The sequence below is a fragment of the Photinus pyralis genome, unplaced genomic scaffold, assembly GCF_008802855.1.
Source record: "Photinus pyralis isolate 1611_PpyrPB1 unplaced genomic scaffold, Ppyr1.3 Ppyr1.4_LG6, whole genome shotgun sequence".
Classification (NCBI taxonomy): domain Eukaryota; kingdom Metazoa; phylum Arthropoda; class Insecta; order Coleoptera; family Lampyridae; genus Photinus; species Photinus pyralis.
The window spans coordinates 15263292-15284577 of record NW_022170663.1 but is presented as its reverse complement, the minus strand read 5'-3'; the positions used below and the strand labels follow the sequence as shown (position 1 = coordinate 15284577).

The following is a 21286-nucleotide window of genomic DNA, read 5'->3' as shown; positions in this document are numbered from 1 at the left end:
AAGCCGCAATTTAATTAGCGCAGTTTTATCATAACTAATATTTGCATTTCATTATTATTCGCGAAATTATTGCCATCCACTTTGCATGAACTTGCATAATTTTGCCATACCCATTAGGGTAATTCAATGGGAAACCTTCGCGCAAAATTTTACCGGGGTGGCGATTAGTTATCCGTCTTTGTTACTAAATAATTATTCAGCGAACTTTTCGAGCTTTAAATTTCAAATTAGGATGTATTTGTAAAGAATTGTAGGTGGGTTTGTAATTAACGTACAAAATTGAAAAAAGTTTGAAACTCTTTCCGAATATCGATTCGGTCAACATTGGGAAAGTGAACATTAGACAAGGAACATTAATGCAAGGTGGCGTCGCTCGGCCCCCCCTTCAAAAAATCAACTTCGGGAATTGTGTGAGATTTATAACTTATGAGCGCCTTTTTTGGCTTAGCCCTCTAATGGAAAAGTAATTTTTATGGATGAAAACAATAAATTTACATATTCTTTTCTTATTATGAATCCATGAATATATTTATCGAGATATTTTTACTTCAACTTTCATGCACGAAAAAAAGTAATTAGTTTACGCTTGAATATTTGATTTTGAACTGGCTATATGTATAGTTCTACCAGATATAATTATTCCAGATGATTCGGACAAATTAACGATCTTGAAACCTGACACCTACTCAAATAATTGTGTAAAAATCGAAAATCGATTATCCTTTTTCTAGACCTAATCCTACTTCTTGCCTCCCCAAACTATAATTCGTTCCTTTAGTGATTCGTTCAAAGAAATTACCCTTAGCAGTTGTTATGGGGGGGCGCATGAGTCGCCCAAGTTATAATTCGGCCTGCATATGCGCATTCGTCGAACAACCATCAATAATGAATGTGTCTGTTAAAAAGTAGCATGCCATTTTCATCGAATTTTTAATTGCACCACACCGTGAAACCGAAATCGCTTTCGTCGATGCTGTTGTTTAATCAACCAACAAGTTAAGCTATCGCTACCACAAAAAAAACACCAACGCCAGCCACTATCGTTTGTTTATTGAACGCAATTCGAAACAACAACAATACATGTGCCGTATCGAAATCAAGATTTAGAATCAAATTACTTTATTTGTATTTTTAATTAATAAACACGTTAATCATTCATTATTCATTAGTGTCGATATTCTTTCAACATCCCTCTTATACAAAAGCATAGCCTAGAGCATAGCCATCAATTGCATATGTCCAGTTCCCAAAAATGATTTGATATGATCTTTTTAACCGAGAATGATAGGTGTTTCATGATTATACTGGTGGTGCTACCAATCACAATAATAAATTAATATTAATGGGCGCCGCCGGTTCGCAAACGGGCACAGGAAAAACGTAAAATTTGAAAAAAATTGGGAGGGGGAGAGCAGTTATGGAGCACTTAGAATTTGCCCCCCCCCCTCTGCCCCAAGTTTGATTCTATCAGACACTCATTTGCTAGATTAATCCTTACTTTTACTTCGGTTGACGTTTCTGTAATTCCTTCCTCTCCACTTTTTTATGAAGTCACACTTGCTGCGCTGTGATTGGCTGCGCCATTTTGTGCCGGTGAATTTTGAATTTGTTAATATATATATAATATACACGGTGTCCATTTTCGAGTGCCACTATGGGGATCTCGCTTACCTTACGAGACAGAAAGTTGGTTAAATGGGGGGCAAAGTTGCGAATTTCCTTGCTGAATAATCATCTGAAAAGAAATTTAAAATATCATCAATAATTCTGAAAATATCGCAAAAAAACGAAATTTTCTGATTTTCATTTTTAACTTTTTCATGGTAAACTAGACATTTCTAACTTCTACACTTCTAACACATTATTCGAACACTTCAATGGAAATTTCGAGTGTGACATCTCGTTTTAAATAACTTTTAAGATGACAGAGAAACACGTGACAACTTTAGTTTTTCTTACGGGCGCCATTTTTAATTTTGAGATTTTAAGATTACGTACGTCTTTTTTTCTCTTTGCGACGATATATCACACATGGTGGTTCAGTATCACATTTTTCCTAAAATACAATTTTTAATTATTTGGGAAGAGTGCTTTGGAAAAACAAAACGTTCTTTTATTGTGAACAAAAGTGTGACAGTTTGATGCATATGTCCGGTTGCAGCGTTGGCATCAGGGAACTAGATCTGTTGAGAAAATTCGATTTTCATATGAACAGAATTGCATCTTCGTTTTGAAAGAAAATTATAATTCAAATTAGAACAAAATACATACGAATAAATATTATTTTAGCAATAAAACTAGCACAAACGTAAATGACACTGCTTGTATTTTTAGAAAAAATGTGATACTCAACCACCATGTGTGATATATCGTTGTAAAGAGAAAAAAAGACCTAATCTCAAAATGTCAAAATCCAAAACGGCGCCCATTAAAAAATTAAAGTTACCACGTGTTTCTCCGTCATCTTGAAAGTTATTAAAAACGGGATGCCATATTCGAAATCTCCAATAAAAAGTGTCTGAAGAATGTGTTAATTAGAAATGTCTAGTACAATTGGTTTACCATGAAAAAATTAAAAATGAAAATCAGAAATTTTCGGTTTTTTGCCATATTTTCAAAACTATTGAAGATATAAATTCATTTTTAGATTATTATTCAGCACGAAAATTCGCAACTTTGCCCTAATTTAACCAAGTTTCTATCTCTTAAGATGAGCGAGATCCCTATAGTGGCACTCGAAAAATGGACACAGTGTATATATAATATAATTTTAAATATAATAATAATAGTTATATACAGGGTATTTGTGATCGACGTTTTTGTACCGGTGCCAATAGATCGTTAACTGGTCGGCCATTTTTTTGCGATGAGACTAAAAATTTACGCCTGTGTAGATATATTTGAAATTAAATATACGGGTGTAATGATAATTATACACAGGGTGTTTGTGGTCGGCCATTTTGTTCCGGGTGTTATAATGGCGCTAAGATGTCAGCCATTCTGTTCCGATGCGACCATTTGCGCACGGTAAATTTGGAAATTTACTTTATCCACTCTCTTCCGCTAATATATTTTGTTAATAGTAATAATTAAATGATGTCAAGTTTCAAAATTGTTTTTTAGCACGTTGTTGAAAATGATAGCGCTTATACAGGATCCTGCAACAGAGCATCGGTCTTTCATAGCTCACACCTGGTAAAAAATATCAAAAAACCTTTTGGGGCAATGCCACTATCAAGGTGAAAGTGGCTTATAGAGAATTATTCGGAAAAAATTTGGTAACAATTACAAAAAACCAAAAAGTGAATAGGTTTCCATGCAAAGGAACTAAAAATATCCAGAGTGTTTTCATTAAAAAAATCATTTGTCTATTGACACCGTAAAAATGGGCACCCTGTACATTCAAAAATAATTTCTGTAGATGCTCAACCATCTATGGCTGACAAAATATCAAAAAACCTTATGCACAAAAGGTTTTTTGATATTTTTACCAGGTATGAACTAGAACAAACCGCCGCACTGTTGCAGGACCTTGTATATTTACTTTGGTTGTTCGGTTGCATAGGTTTTTTAGGTATAACTCTCGAAGGAATCATCGTAGAATACTCGGGTTTGAAGCATGAGGTTGGTGTCTCAATTCTTTGCATGAAGATTATGTTTATAAAATGAGTTTGCTAATAAAACCTCGATCCGTCGCACAAAAACGCACATAAGTAGTTCGACGCATCGAGTACTTTCCAAATTGTTTCGAACCTTTTGTTTGAAGTTTCTCAATTTTATTTTATTTAAACTATCCGCCTTGTACAAAAAATATCATGGTTTTCCAAACAAGAAGCAAACTACTGTCACTAGTTTAATACTGGGCGTAAGTATTTTTTACACGAATGAAGAAACAAACTAAGTTCCTTAATTACAAATTGCTTGACTTACATTCATTGTCGCGTGTGATAAATTGTTCCTAATTCAAAGATAAATTGGAAAAATCATAGCTGACATCGAGCATTATGGCCACGATGTCTTTATACAGGCACTGTACCAAAAATGAGGCTGGATTCTTCTAAGGTCGCAGAGCAAAGGAAAATGAACCAAAATTATGGGTCTTTTAGAGGCATAGCTGTTTGTTTTGGTTTCCTCCACCATTTAAGCCTTTTTGGCATACTAACACCTTCTATTTAAACCTTTTCATCTTTCATATTCTGAAGAGTCTATTTTTAATATCATAGCGGTGGACCAGTAGAACATAAATTGTATGAATCTTCTATTCTGTAAAATGTCACTTCCTTCCAAGTGGATATAAATTGTGATGCCACCGTTTTTGTAAACTCGACACAAAGTGATTGAAACGCGTTTAAATTACTCGCGAAGGAAACATAGACATTTTAATGTTTTATTTATTAAAAGGGTGGTCGAGGCGTCAAAGTTTTCGGCGTTAAACGTTCAAAAACACTTAGTAAATAATTCATAATCGCGAGAAAGAAAGCTAGCACAAATGGTCGTCAGCAGTCACTAAAACATGGAGTCAACTAATGAAAAATTCATGAAAATCTCCAATTTCGCGAACGGCCAGAAAAGCCGCTTTACTATATGGTCCCGTGATAACAAAAGAAAAATCGCGCTCTCGCCGAATATGAAACGGTGCGCCTAGGCGACAATGAAATATAAATCGTACTTGGGTTCAATTTACGCGAAAGGCGCCGCTCTAAAATAGTCAATCTAAATTATAGTGATTGACATACGCCGCTATATTCAATTTGTTTAAGGAAGACTCGCCTTAAATATCAAAACCCCAAGGAATATTGCGATCGACGCTTAAAAGCTCGTAGCGTTTCGTGTAACGAACCAAATGAAGGTGAGGGGATGTAAAAATTGCAGCCCTAAGGCCTTTCGTGCAAGTGTTTGATCGCGATTATTTTTGGAAGTCGTCTAAATTTGTCAAAGGCGACGAAAAAGTTTGTGCTAGCTAACGCAGTTGGGGGTTCTCCTTCGTCTCAATTACCGCCGTCAAATTAATAATTAACAATTAATCGGACTACCGTGATAAAAACGGCAGCTGAGCAAACGAGGACGTAATTGCGTTTCGCTCCATTAACGGATGAAGTTCGGATAGGGTTGTTCTAATCAGTGGAAAATTTAAGCTTCGAAATTGTTTCTACTATTATCCATATCTAATAAACCATCGGCACGTATAGTCGTATATGATGATAAACGTGCACGTATATGATGATAAACGTGCCGTACACACAATTACGTTCAAAGGGTTGCAATAATGCATGTATTGAAATTTAATTTAAACGAGACAGGGGGATGTTAATGGAAGCGTCGCTTTTTTGTCTCTCGTAGACGCGAATGCGTAGTATCGCTGCCAAATGTGTAATGCAATCAAAATGGAAATTTAATTTTTTAACATGCAATTACACCAATGCGACGTCGAGACAAACATTTCGTTTAAAAATTTATTAGGTTTCGGTAATAAATTTACACTTCCCTTCCGAAAACATACATGCAGTTCGTTAACTAGCATCCCTAACATCGACGTTGACGTCCACACAGAAATCAAGATCAAAATATTTTGACAAATGTGACATTGTCGCGTCATAAAACATCAAAACGGAAAGGGGTAAATGAAAATTTAGGGGTGAGCAGTAAATAGCTCACGTCGCATCGAATTTTTCAAAATGTTCACCGAATCCGAAGACCGAATAATATCTAGAAACTTTATTAGTTCGTCAATTGAGCATAATTATCAAACGACTTTTTCAGGGATGAAATTTTCCCCAAAAAGGAAACAAGTTAAAAAGTAATCGTAAACGATTTACATAAAGCGCATTTCCACTTGCATTCATTTCCCATTTGTAAGATGCAACTTCTGTTAAAATCGTAAAAATGCGCCCACAAATATGAAAGATAGCGTTGCACATGGGCAATCCATTGTTGACGTGCTACTTCAATTTCAGTTTATGAGAAGAATTTCATTTCAATGCTTTTCTAAATAAAAAAGTTGGCACGGCGCATGCACAAAATAAAATTTTGAAACTGGCGCTAGATTTTCCTTTATTCCAAGTGCCTATGTATCACATTTCATTTAAATTCTTCCATAAATAAAAATGTTGGCACTGCGCATGCGCAAAACCAAATTTTGAAATTGGCGGTTGATTTTCCTTTATTCCAAGTGCCTATGTATCAAATTTCATTCAAATACTTTTATAAGTAAAAAAGTTTGCAATTCGGGTTATAAATGGTCGAGATGCGAAAAGGGCACTGTGAATTTTGAATCGATTCGATTCAACTTTTGGCATTGCGTATTATATGGCTAAAGTTATGCCCATATTGAATTTCATGCAATTCAGTTCATAACTAACGGAGATGTAAAAGCGATCGAACATTTCTAAACAAAGTTATCGTTCACACGGACAGACAGACAAAGGGACAGACGGACAGACCAACCGGCAGGCGACAGATAGCAATGCAAAATTATAAACGATCTCTAGGATCGTTAATAAACGGCAAAAGTGTAAAATTATGGAACATGTAAAAAAACGGTTTTTTGTTTTTTTTACAATAACTTTTTTGTAAGCGGTACAGAAAAAATTCCTTCCTTGGTACAAGACTCGACACCATAACGAACCAAATAGCGAAAAAAGTAGAACAATAGCTCTTAAGATAAAAAAACTAGTAGCGTCGCAAAGTTAGCGGACGGACGGACGGACGGACAAAGTGGCCACAATAGCGCATTTTTATTTTATTTTTGTGGAAATGCGCTAAAAACAAACGAAAATATCACTTATTTGTTGCTATGGAAAAGAAAGAATTCAATTTGCTGTCCAATGACAATCTTGGGATAGTGAAAATTAATTTATTGATTCAGATTTTACTTTCCTAGCTGAAAGATTTTTCTAATTTTCACGAAAACGAATCGACCGATTTAAAAAAAATCAAACTTTAAAGACCTTTCAAACAAGCTATTACTCGATGTCATTTAAACACTTTTCGTAAGAAATTTAATGAGCTTTCATTTTGAAAATATAAGTGGTTATGAAAAAGTTGATAGTATTCAAGATATTGAGGAAAAACCGCAAAATGGAACTTAAAATTCAAAATGGTGGCATGTTGCGCATCCCTCACATATGGGGTTTTTGGATAAGTTCAAAAGGAAGGCTTACACGCATTTTGACCAAAACGTCAGTTTTTTTAATAAGCGATTTTGATAGTAGATTGATTGGGCTACTCCGTCCTAAAGGGATTTGCCCCTAAAATGACAAAGTCTTTAAAAACGATATTCTTGCATTTTCTTCTTGAGTTAAAATTTCACCGAACGCGAAAATGGTGCGTTTCAAGGGAGAAAACTACCTCAAAAGCAACAACAAATAAAAAATTGGGATTAAACCTTTACTAAAATTAAAAATAAATAGAAAGTGCTTTTTGTGTAATAAAAAAATAAAAGATCGAGAATAAAATTAAAAGGATAGTACAAGGAACCCAATAAGTTTTACAACCCAAACTAAAAGGGTAAAATTCATATTTGGCAGTAAGGTTTTCTTGGAGGTTTTTCTAGGGGGTAGTAACATTTTTTTGAGAGAAATTCTTACACCTCACTCCAACGGGGGCGAAATTTGCGCAGAAAGAGAACAAGGTGCGTTTAAAAAGTCAGGATTAAGCATTTTCTAAAATTTAAAACTTCAGCGGTGACATGTTATTTTACTCCGCATTATAACGAAGGAAGGGCGGGGGGAGACCACACCATAAGTGTCGGAAGAGCGGAAAATCTGTTAACCTAAACCGAAGTTACACGCGACCCCTTCAAGAGATGTTCCCCTTCTCCCACACCCATATTGTATGAGTTAGAGCAATATGTGGTGTATCAAAATAATTGGTGATAAAAATGATTCATACAAGATCCTGACCCATGTATTTTTATACATTTTATACAAGTACCGCAATCCATTGGGCTCGTGTGTTAGAGAGAGAACGCATGATTTTTGCCCAAAAATGGCGGAAGTTACCAGATTCTAGTAACTTTAATGTTAGAAATTGTTCCACCTGTTTGGAGATATCTGTATATATTTTTATAAAACATGACAGTACTATGAAGTTAGGTTATAAAAAATTACAGCTATTCAGATTTTATTTGTCAATTTTTTTAAGTGGGCAGCAAATTTGCCCAAAAATGGCGGATGATTGCGGTACTTTCTATATCTAGTGACTTTATGTTAACCATAAATCGTACGCCCTCTGGCGGTATACGTAGAAACTTGAAAATAATATCCAGCGATTTCTTTTGGGCTCTTTTGTTAAAATCTGCTGCCTCAAGCTGTGCAATTAACGGTTCCATAAAAATGGCATGTGATCTTTACTAGCAGGACACCCTGTACTGTGCGTGCAGCAATATGATTTTTTTTTATTCCATTCTAATTTCGCGCTGGCTACTCAGAAAGGAACAAAAACAGTTTTTAAAGGGAAAAACGAAATGCTCCGCTAAAGATTAAAATTAAGAAGAAAGTATAAATTCACCACTAACCTTTCTTAAACTTTGCCCAAATGCCCACGGGGATGAATTCGAAGTGATTAAAAGTACAGTAAAATCCCGATTATCCGTGCTCCAGAAAACCGGACGAAGCACGTATAAATCCAAATTATTATTGATTTCTTATACAGTGTGTCAAAGATAGTCCGCATCATAGGGAAACGGCAATGTATTTTTCGCGTAGGATTCATACATTTCAAAGGCCTCGTGGATCCTTGGCGAAAAAATACATTAATTCTGTTTCCCTATGGTGCGTTCTCTCTGGGACACCCCGTATATGAATATATTGTATACATACACAGGGTGACCATTTTGTTTGGAAGCTTTTTATGGTAGGTATCCAAAATTATTTAAAAAAATGACTCAATCGTACTTCAAATTTGTGGTCAGTGGCGTACTTCTGCATGGTCAAGGGAAATTTTTTTTTAATAGAACTACTTGCTAATTTTCATTACATATTATTAAACAGTCCACTTTTTTTGATATAGCAGCACAAAAAACTTATATTACATAATGAAATTTAAGAGAAAACCACAAATTAAGGAAAATAGTTGTGATAATTAATTTTACTAGTTTGACCATGTTTTTTATGTCGTTATAAAAAAAAGTTTAACTCTTTAATAGTACCTCACGAAAAATAGTGCTTTCCATTAAAAAAGTGAATCTCCTAGTTCTGTAGACGCACGTCATTGTAAATAGCGTACAGATACAGATTTAGTTATAAATTTTTAATGATTTTTGATATACTTCTTTGACATAACTAAAAACGCAACGCGAAATAGTGATTTAACCCAACTATTATCGTTAATTTGCATTTTCTCTTAAATTTTATTATTTAATGTAATACCTTTTTTTTATCCAAAAAAAGTGTAGTATTTAAAAACATATAACAAAAATTACTAGTTGCCAATACAAAAAATGCCCTTGACCATGCAGAAGTATGCCACTGTCACAAATTGAAAGTACGTAAATTAGTAGCCAACTTTTTTGAATTTTGAATCCCATAAAAAGATTACTTAGGTACTTTATATTTTATTTTTTTGTCTATATTATTTAAGTCTTGATTTGAAGATATATTCAGTGTTCCAGACAAAATATTCACCCTCTACATGTATGTCCTAAAAAGTACAAAAACAGAGAATTTTACACCAGAAAATTTGTGCTTTAAACACCCAAACTGAAATGTTTATACTGATAAATTAACTTTGCAAAAAAGTGGATTCGACGTGCTCGCATTTTTAAGGGAAGAAAATACAATTACGCAATTACTAAAATGAATAGGAATGTGCAAGGATCCATATCCTAACAATTTTACCTTTTTTTTTACAAGTTATCCTAAAGGGGTGAAATACGATGTGATCTACTGACTCTTTAGGAATGTTGTAAAATTCCCGTAATTTATTTATCGTTATTGAATATTCGGGTACTTTCGAAAATATTTGGGAATCTTTTACAAAATCTACTATACCATTATACAGGGTGTTTTTTTTGGAGCTTTTTAAACGTGTCTGGGAATGTGACATAGGCAGGATTTTTTTTAGTTTGTTCTTAGTAGTTAGGTACTCTGAAAGCCGAATCGATGTAAAATATTTTCAAAATGGTGGCACTTACGAAAAACCGGAAGTAGCTAGTAACTTCGCTATTTTAAATGGCAACCCCTATTTTTTATTGTATTTTTGTATTCTACGTTCTTTTGTCACCCCAAGACGATATCTACATAAAATTTATGGGGGATGTTTAATCAAAGTAGGTAAATATTCTTGAAATTTTCTATAGAGCTATAATTTCTCATGCTAAACAACTTGTCTTCTGTCGTAGCATGTAACTGTAAATCCAGAGACACCCTGTATATAACAATAATATCCAAATGGTTCATATATCACATTGGATATTTTCTATTGTTTTTTTTAAATTGATCTGAAAATTTACAATCTACTTATTGAACTTGTTATTAAAAAAAATATTAAAAAAATAAAACTTTCCAATTTGTGGACATCCAAAAAACTACAAATTTTGTGTGCATGTACCTACCTACAAACCTAAGTATTGTGGCCGTTTGTGCGACCGAATTCTCCGAAAACGTAACGTTGCCCAACAGGAAGCTGGCTATTTTTGCTATTAGAGCATTACTCTACGTGATTTGACTATCGACACATTAATCTTTTATAATAAGGCTCACATTTAAAAGCAATTGGGTCAAGCTATAATCTTTGATTTAAAGCGCATAAAATTTTATTAAACGGCACTGAACTGTTACATAAGTAATTATCGTCACGATGTCGCTCTAAAAACTTTTCTCCAAATGATCTAATACCGATTTCGTTGGCGAAATGACAAAACTCTCTTTGATGGTCTTCTAGTTGTGGACAGAACTCTTCATTTATACTTTCGGGAATCCAAGGGGTATGGAATGTTGTATGCTTATGGCATTGGAAAGAGTGAACATTTTGTTCCAACACACACTAAAAGCTTTTCGATAACTCGAAACGTTCTCGGCTTTATTAAATTCGAATTTTTAGGCATTAGCATACATTAAACATTAATAAACCGTAAAACTTACGAGATTGAAATGAAATTTTGAGCATTAAAAAACGAATTTCGCGAGATTGATTTTTTCTCTCGTCGCGAGAGGAGTATTTGTTATGTAAATTTTTATTAAGCGCTCGTTCTCAAAGGCGGTTATTAGTCTTTTTTTCGGCATTTCAAGTGGTTCGAGACGAAAACGAAACGACAATAGGTTTATCGACATTGATTTCGTTTTTTTTAAGAGGTTGAGGTCAAGAGTGACGTAATCGGTTCTCTCCACGGACACTTTTGTTTGGTCGGAATTTAGTGGAACGCCAGTTTTTACCGGTCACTTCTATTTCCTGAATGACGAGTATGAAAAAAATGTCGTTTGCTACAAGAGATTCGTGACTAATTGTAATTGGGGTTGCCCCCCTGTGCATTATAGGTTCTTTAATATCTTTTTGTGACATCATGCCGCGGGGTAAACTTGGGAAGGACGTTAATGTCAAGGCCGTCTAAAGGGGGACTAAATTTTGGTTATATCGATTTCTTTGATTTCCAAGTAATAAATTATTCCTGCAACATCTCCGTCTAGAAACTGGGTTTCATCTTTCTATCTATACGCCGCTGCACGGTTTTCACTTCAGAATGAGATTTCGCAAATTTAAGAAGACAACCCTAACTCTTAACTAGCATCATTTTCAAACTTTAACCACACTCTCGTATAAGGATTATATGTAGGTACATGTACAGGGTGGCCAAATAAGAATGCGAGGTACTGTATCTGGGAACCTGTCCACCGTAGAGGCTTGCGGTAAAAAAATTTAGTACTAAAACGGTCTCGAGAAAAACCTGGAAAATATTTTTAAGTTTCTGCAATGGCCGCTAGGGGGCGTAACTGCAATCTGGAATCTGAACAAGTGATTTTTCTGTGAATTCCGCCATATTAACCTAAGAAAAAAATGTCCGGTATTTGAAGTTGACTATAATCTGAACCTTTTTTGTTTGACAATTTTTCCTGTATCTCTAAAAATGAAGTGGTGGGGGGTATTCAAAGGTTTCCGTAAGGAACACCCTGTATCTTCGAAACGACTGAGCCGATTTTAACAAACTTGGGTTAATTGAAAAGAGTTCTTCTTCGGCTACAAATATTATAATATTTGAAGTTTTGTTAGTTTCACATATCGCCGCTTGAGGGCTTTTTTCGACATTCCGACAGAAATGGTTAATTTTCTCAAAAAAATTAAATGCGTTGGTTTGATTTTTTTTCATGAAAAAGTAGCTAAATGATGCCTAAACAAGCTCGCGAAAACCGCATCTCGATATCTTGTTCCCAACCGAAAATTTAGGCCAAAGAAAATTTTATACCCTCAAAATTTTATTTTTTTAAGCTAATTTTTCCGGAATTATTTTTATTATGTAATTTGTGGCCCTAAGGTGGATCGATTTAAGATATCGAGATGCTGTTTTGGCGAACTTGTTTAGGCATCATTTAGCTACTTTTTCATGAAAAAAAATCGAACCAATGCATTTAATTTTTTTGAGAAAATTAACCATTTCTGTCGGAATGTCGAAAAAAGCCCTTGTAGCTGAAGTATAGCTCTTTCGAACTAACCTGAGTTTGTTTAAATCGGCTCAGCCGTTTCGAAGATACAGGGTGTTCTTTACGGAAACCTTTGAATACCCCCCACCACTTCATTTTTAGAGATACAGGAAAAATTGTCAAACAAAAATTGTTCAGATTATCGTCAACTTCAAAGACCGGAAATTTTTTTGTTAGGTTAATATAGCGGAATTCATAGAAACATCACTTTTTTAGATTCCAGATTGCAGTTACGCCCCCTAGCGGCCATTTCAGAAACTTAAAAATATTTTCCAGGTTTTGCTCGTGGCCGTTTTAGTAATAACTTTTTTTACCGCAAGCGTCTACATTGGATAGATTCTCAGATACAGTACCTCGCATTCTTAATTGGCCACCCTGTACATAAACCCATTTCCAGAAAAATAAATGCTGGCAATGAATTAACTGATGACATCCAGACAAAATTTCGAAAAATGATACATCCAAAGACGAAAGAAAAAAACATTGAGAAAGCAAATGAAGTGTTTATTGTGGAATATACCCACAGGGAGTGTTTGACTGAATGCGCCTTCAGTGTATGAATAGAGAATGTGAGCTGATACCACTGGGTTTCAGGAAATAACACTTTGGCTTTTGTCGTTTGTAATGACAGGTACTTACTTTACAAAAGATTTTGAAATCTTATGAAATTCCTGAGGCGTCAAGTTAAAATTGGCGAAATTATTTATCTAAACGTCTTAACGCGAATGGGAATTTGCTAACCTTATTCTAGGTAAGCATATTTTTCATATGTCCGTTGTTTACATTATTTTTTCATTATTTCTAGGTTAGCGTTTATAATATGTTCCCGGCAAATTCGAAGTTTAATGGAAATCCCGAGCCCAATTTTTTTTACATACGGCCATGTAACACCCTGTATATATCACCTCCAAGAAACTTTGGGAATCACTACCTTAGACCATACAGTAGATGGACTGCTAATTGCAAATAAAATATGGACATCGCCTGGGTGTGCGAGTTTCAGGGTAAACGAGTCTGTTCGAAGGTGGACGTGACTGTTTTTATACTAGACGACGTAGTATAAACGAAATATTGGAAATTCTTGTTATTATTCTATTTTAAACATAAAAATTAAAGTACCTTGTACGTAAGTTTTACCAATTTCACGATGATATTTAATGAAAATTGGATACCTACAATATGGGTATATCGCGCATCCTTTAAATTTTTCACTCCCCAGCCATTGTCGGCTCTGTATTCAAATTTTTACGTACAAATTACACACAGTATCAGGCAAGGTAATTATTTACCAGATGAGGCGCCCATGCAACGCCCCAATTAAAGCAAATTGCGCAATTTGTTACCATTCCGAATCGCAGCTTTAAAAAAATCTGAGGGCGCATTTGTCATTTGAAAGAGAACGTATAAGATACTTATCTGGCGATATTCGAAGGTAACCAACCAGCCGATATTTACGTAACACATTTTAAACTAATAGCGAGGGAAACTAATGTTAATTATCGCATTGTACGAATAATTATTCTTTTAGCATCTTTATCTGATAGGTTTAAATGATGATTGGATCTTGAATTTTAATTGTTAATTTTGTTTGCCTTCGCGTGACCGTAACGATTACCCGTTTTTCTTTTAAATTGAGCGTATAGAAATCGGGAGGGTATCTTTCGACGATGAGGAAATCTAACCGGAAAGTGGGTTATGGGTACACGTACGTATGAAGAAAATCGGAATTGTCGCGAGTCTGGCGGGCGCTAATTTTTATCTCAAATCGGAAAATCGGGAAACCTTGAACTAACTGTAAATTTGCAAACACTCGCTATTTATGTCGTAACTTGTATAAATTCATTCATACTCACGTTAATACAGTTATCTGATTTCACATATCGTTAAAGCCGGGGAAAGTACACAGGTAAGCGTCAGCTGAAACGGAGTGTAACCGTTTAGGTAAGGTAGTTTTTCGTCGACTTTGCGCAAAATTTTCGCATGAATTTAATTATTTTAATCCTTGTAACCCCTACCGCTATTTATTCATATTTGGGGTTATCTCAGGGAATTTATTTGCTCCATGCAGTTAAATGGCAAGTCCGGTAGCATTACCCACAGAAAGGGTATGTGTACTTTTTAGTGGTTGAAAAATGTTCCAGTGGAACGAAAAATTCATATTAATTAGCACGAGAGGACTTTTTTCTGTTATCTACCTACCTATGAATGGAAGGAGTTAAGAAGACGAGCAAAAGTTTATTTTCCAACAATTAATTCACTTGATTCAACGTTTTTCTTTCCAAAAAGAATTGCGTAGAAGGTCTTTTGAGGAGAGGCTGGGAAGCTATTTTAATTTCTCGAGTTTTTTTAAATGTCGTCTCATCACGATTTCAAGATGGCGACACAAAATCTGGACTAAAACGGCAAAAATAAAATTTTCATATGTTGAAACCGAGGTTGAAACTATACCCTAATACTTGCGCTATGTCTTCCCGTAATTATTTTAATGAAGTAAATTATTTTTATTTTATAGCAGATGTAAAATTGACATTTTAATACGTTTGGGCTAAGTCACTCTTTAAACGTGCATTCCAATGACATCTGTCATTCTTATTTCAAATGCGACGCGGCGCACGATATAAAATGACGTTCAGAACATATGACAGTGCTGTTTCTATGGAAACGACTGCGACGGCAAAACCTAACCATACCTTTATCGTCTTGTTTATAAGAAATAATTATTAGTTGCCGAAGATACTGAAAAAGTCTCTCCAAAGCTATGTCTACAGATGTATTGCCACTATCTATACAGCTAATTCAGCAATAGGCAGCCCATAATTGGTTATTAGTTATAAACCACCCGAATGGCTGATAATAAAAAAATGCAAATTTTTGGGATCAGTTCGTATCAAAATGCGGTTTTCAATTGTTCAGAAAAATGTAGCCTTTTTGAAAATTTCGTAAAGGGTGCAAGAAATGTATTTATTATTTCATCATTATTTGCAAAATTATAATATGAGATATAAGGAATTATATCCGATCACGATAAGGAGTCGAGGGGGGGGACTATGGTTGATTAATTGCTTTCGTTGAGACCTTTAATTAGAATACCATGAAAGATCAAATTAATGTGTACTACAGCCAGCCAATTTCAAAAAACTCGAAACATCCAGCACTCTATGATACTTCTCCTAAAATTAGCTAAACACGGCAGAAGTGGATGCGAACGGACGGACGAACAAACCCAAACACTATCACTTTTTAGCGCATTTTTTAAGAATTAAAAAAAATCTGCTATTTTTTTCGTTTTGTCCGTCCGTCCGTCCCGACCCACTTCTACCGTTTTGAACTACTTCTAGGGGAATGCTCCTAGAGTCCTGGAATTTTTTGCAGTAGGTAGCCTATACCTTGAAGGTGTGTCAGACGGCCATCAAATTTCGGTGTCTAAAAGGGGGTCCCCCCACGAATTATTTCCCGAGATGCTGTTTTTGAAAGTAAAAGGTGCATAGCTTTTACATACGACAACCATTTTGCATACGCATGCCTTTAGTGGTAAGTTAAACTTTATGGAATGGGGGGGGGGGGGGCACATGTTCTAGCCTTCATGGTATTCTAATGAAAGGTCTCATCGAAATAAATTGATTTGTACAAACTATCACTTTCCCGTGCAACTCTTTTTCGAGATTAGTGAGCGACGGGGGGGGGGGGGAGGCTACTAGCTTTTATCCTTCATGGTACTCTAACGAAAGGAATAATTTCTACCAACCATAGCCCTTCTCCTCGATCTCTTATCGTGATCAGGTATATTCCCTTACACCTCAAGAACGGATTGTCGGAAGAGGGTACACACAAAAGGCGATTGAGACGTCTGCAAGAAATATATCCATTGGTGATTTAAAAACAAAAGCTATTTCGGTTAAAAAATGCGCTTTATCTGCACAAGAGTTGTGCACAATTTATACTTGTTTTAAATGGAGAGACAAAATGTAGTGTAATGTAAGGATAGGAGGGAAAGAGTCTAACTGAAGTGTTACGGACAATAAAAGGACAGAGACAGGGATGTCCACCTTATTTACCTTTTACAGTTAAGTGAGAAATAGTAAAGAGGCGCAACTATAATGTAAGTGGGAGGAAGGAAGATACGATCCCTCGCATACAGAGGAAGAACGGATGAAGAATAGAAGATGGAATTAAATGTCGAAAAATCGATTAGAGAAAGGAGAGGAAGGAAGAGGGAGGTAGAATGGAAATACAGGGAGGAAGTAAGACCATTGAACTATAGGATACCAGCACAAATAAGGGAATGGTGAAACAAATATGGCAAGAAATATGGGGAATAGAAGAGAAAATTAAAAAACGAGTTCAGAATAAGAAAACACCTGATGAGAGTTGATATATGGAAAGAAAATGTGGGGATGGAGGGAATACAACGAATGTATTACAAATGGGTACTGAAACTAAACGGAAGAACACTAAATAACATATTAAGGATAACGATAGAGTTGGGACGCAGGGTGGTAAGATTCGAGGAAAGGAGAGAAAGAGAACGTGAATTGGTGAAAGAATATGTATCAACGAGGAGAACACAAAAGGAAAAAGAGTGGGAACAAAAAAATAATATGAAAGAAATGGATTGAGGTTGAAAGGAGAAGAGAAATAGGGGAAGAAGTGCAGCAACATGAGGCAGAAAAGCGAGAATTCACAAGGAGCTAATAACGGAGGTGGTGTTAAAATATCTAAGAGCGGGGAGGAAAAACATATAAGTAATAGAGAGGCTCAGATGCGGAAACGAGAAGAGAGGAAAAGAGAAAGGCAATTTATTTATTTATTATGCAGACTATGTGGAGAGAAAGAGGAAAAATAAATAAATATTTTAGCGCATTTTTTAAGAAAAAGCGTTTCGTCCGTTCGTCTGTACAGACACACTTCTGCGGTTTTGAACTACTTTTTTTTCCGGGACGATCTGAGACAATTTTCTTTTCGGGGCAAAAAAAAGGCAGTGTATTACCTTCCTTTTTTGAAAAAAACGACGCACCAAAATTTCTCGGAAAAACACTTTTTCTTATTAATTTTGGTGCGTAGAATCCAAAACAATTCGTACTTTTTCGATCCCCCTTCTCAATCAAAAGTTATAGACTAGAACCAATTTCGAAAAAAAAATTCAAAGGGCTGTAACTTTTGAACTAGTAGCCCAATCTTGCAACTGTTTGAAATTATGGATGCTACAGGCCACGTTCTATAAGAAAAATTTTTTTCAGGGACGATCTGAGACAATTTTCTTTTCGGGGCAAAAAAAAGGCAGTGTATTACCTTCCTTTTTTGAAAAAAACGACTGCACCAAAATTTCTCGGAAAAACACTTTTTCTTATTAATTTTGGTGCGTAGAATCCAAAACAATTCGTACTTTTTCGATCCCCCTTCTCAATCAAAAGTTATAGACTAGAACCAATTTCGAAAAAAAAATTCAAAGGGCTGTAACTTTTGAACTAGTAGCCCAATCTTGCAACTGTTTGAAATTATGGATGCTACAGGCCACGTTCTATAAGAAAAATTTTTTTCAGGGACGATCTGAGACAATTTTCTTTTCGGGGCAAAAAAAAGGCAGTGTATTACCTTCCTTTTTTGAAAAAAACGACTGCACCAAAATTTCTCGGAAAAACACTTTTTCTTATTAATTTTGGTGCGTAGAATCCAAAACAATTCACACTTTTTCGATTAGACTTCTCAATCAAAAGTTATAGACTAGAAACCAATTTCGAAAAAAAATTCAAAGAGCTGTAACTTTTGAACTAGTAGCCCAATCTTGGAACTGTTTGAAATTATGGATTCTACAGGCCACGTTCTATAAAGAAACATTGTTTTCCGGGACGATCTGAGACAATTTTCTTTTCGGGGCAAAAAAAAGGCAGCCTTTTTTGCAAAAACAATTAGTTTCAGATTTTGCATACGCATTCCAAAATAACATTTGTGAAATTAAGAAGGGGGGGGGGGGGGGGGGCACATGTTCTACCTTTCATAGTATTTCAATTAAATGTCTCCTCGAAAAGAATTGGTTTTTATAAACTATAACTTCTATTTCAAAAGCGGATTGTCCGAGGATGGTACTCACAAGGGGCGTTTGGAAGAAATATATTCATGGGTGATGGCAAAACTTTCTCAAAACGGTTTGTCGGAGGGGAGTAGGTACTCACAAAGGCAAAATGAATCGCCTGGACGAGACATATCTATTGATGAAGTCGAAGCGACTATTTCTAAAGTCTTGATTCTTTTTACATTGTATAGTGTAGAATGTATACCAGGCGACCTTAAAAAGTTTGTGTAAAAAAATTGTTTAATTTATTTTTTCCTTTTTTTAGTGGAAGGGGGGGGGGGAGTTCAGCCAAGGCTTACAGTATGTACATAAGCATGGATAATAGGATAGTCAATCAGTTTAAATTTTAAGAAAAAAATCAGCTTTTTTTAATATTTCAAAGCTGACTTTGCAAGGAGTGTAGCTAAAATGTATCCACAGGAACACCTGGGGCGCGTTATGAGCTCTATTTTGGTCATTTAAGTAAAAAAACGTACAGGAAAAAAACAAAGTGAGTAACCTAACCATATGTATTTTTACACACTTGATTCGCTCAATTATGGAAATGAATTTCAATGTAGGTGTACCCATTACAAATTCCGTGACCTTAGAGGAAACCGACTTCCACGTTGTAGGTAGATATAAAACAATGACACATACCGTGCACAATATGAATGATGCAGCTTACGTAACGATTCAATTCAAACATTCCAATTGTTTACTTACTTAGTCGTCCGAAGGAATGTGACAGTCTTTTCTTGAGTTTCTGCATTCTCGAAAGTGCGCCACTTTTCTTCTCCCGCATCGTGACTCCAGAAGGTAATCCAACTCCTGTAACAAGATGCCATATGGTTAAGAAATCGACATGCGGAAACCGGTCCATTTTGTAAACAAAAGGACATTAACCATGCATTAAAAAATGGCGGCCGTGAGTGTAAATAATAGAAATCGGGGGTAACGGCGGATTTGTCCAAGCTGTCAGGCTGGATAAAATTGACCTAAGAGACTTTTCCGTTTGAACGAACAAAAGTATTGGGTACCTGGACGAACAATGCAGTTGCACTTTGTTGATATGAAATACCTGAGACTATGAAACAATAAGCATAATTACAAAGTAACCGGTTCAACTTTTACTTTTAAACAAACTATCTGCATAGGTTTTAGAGAATGTAAGTCAAATTTTTGTTGCACCTTGTGCTATGTTTTTGGGTTACCTTGCCTGCAGCTGCACGTAATGGAATTGATTGACATTTCAAATTTAAAGGATTGCCGGAATTTAATTCATTCCCTACTGCATTATGTACGAATTAATCAAATAAGGAGATGACTCATTTCGAATTAGTGAAGTGTATATTGGCTTGATTGAATGGGGGCGGCGTTCATTGTGCTTCTTGTCATCGTTCTAGAATGACAGAGAGCCCTTTTACAAAATTGTCAAGGAAATTGCTAAAACTTACGTAAAAGTTACACTCTAGCACGTCCGTCACATTTACCAGACGCGGCACGACTAAACAAAATTATACAAATGCGAGCCACTTTCCAAATTTGGTACTGTAAACTATGACTAATGTTGATAATAACACACCTCTATTCAATTGATAGATAAAGAGGTAAATTCCGAACAAGTTAATAACATAATGATGTCGTTACGTTCCGATGAATCCTAAATTAAAAATTTTTGTAAATACGAGGAGTATTTTAAAACATTGCTCCCAAAACAGAAAAGACGGGATTTTCTTTAACATTTTATGATTATTATATTCATAAAGATCAGGAAAATGCTCCTACGTATCTTCTGAAATAAATGACATGGGATAAATGTGGTCATCAAAATCATTCGCATTTTCATGGATTTTCAAAAGCTTGGTTTTACTTAAAAGGCAACATACGTATTGTAAAGACGTGTAGCCACCCCCGAACATAATTTCCAACATTTTCTCTTGGTCACACTTATATAAAACGCGAGCAGAAAACCACCAAAGCGAATTGTGTACACTGCATAAAATTGACATGACTAACATTGACAAAATCTATTGGGATTTTCCACCAGAAGCCGCTTTCAATACTTTATTGTTAAAAATGTTAATCAAATACAATATATGGCCCATAAAGAAGTACACACTGTATTCAGTAGCATTTTTGATTGCGAATACGATATAAGGCACATGCAAAAAAAACTAAAAGTTGAGAACTGTTGGTTTCAACAGGATGGTGCACCCGCGCACAACGTCCTAATCATGCGAAAATACCAATAATTTCCTTTTTTTCAAACTAACCGAGGGTCCAACGGGTTTCGTTTTGGAGCCACCTTCAAAAAAGTGGCGAAGTTTGCATTTCTTCTTTAACTTTTTAATGTAAATATTTTATTTTTTTTAAATCGGAGACAGCATACGCGCCACCAGTCTTTATATCTCGTATGGTTGCTGAGAAAAAAATTAATGAAGAAAAGCAAATTCCACCACTTTTTTTAGGGTTGCTCTCAAAGGAAACACGTTGGACCCTCGGTTTATTTGGCAAAAGAGCTTGTTTTAATCCCCTCTACCACAAAATTTTTTTACCTACTGACATGTAACACCCTGTATAGTATACGTATGTCAAAAAAATT

The 21286-nt window shown here is 35.3% G+C and overlaps 1 protein-coding gene across 6 annotated transcripts in view; it reads right to left on the bottom strand.

Moving 5' to 3' along the window:
* LOC116173216 (cyclin-dependent kinase 14) overlaps positions 1–20252 on the bottom strand; it is an 84763-nt gene extending 64511 nt beyond the window's left edge. For 4 of the 6 annotated variants that reach the window (XM_031490554.1, XM_031490555.1, XM_031490556.1 and 1 more), the window contains exons 1-2: positions 19896–19947; positions 19408–19512 (exon numbers count right to left, since the gene is read on the bottom strand). In XM_031490554.1, coding sequence (XP_031346414.1) covers positions 19408–19512; positions 19896–19932 — 142 coding nt within the window. In that variant the 5' untranslated portion in view covers positions 19933–19947. Of the gene's footprint in view, positions 1–19407; positions 19513–19895; positions 19948–20138 lie in introns of those variants that run through there. The other 2 variants (XM_031490557.1, XM_031490560.1) reach the window with 2 other exon arrangements.
* Positions 20253–21286: the final 1034 nt, after the last annotated feature.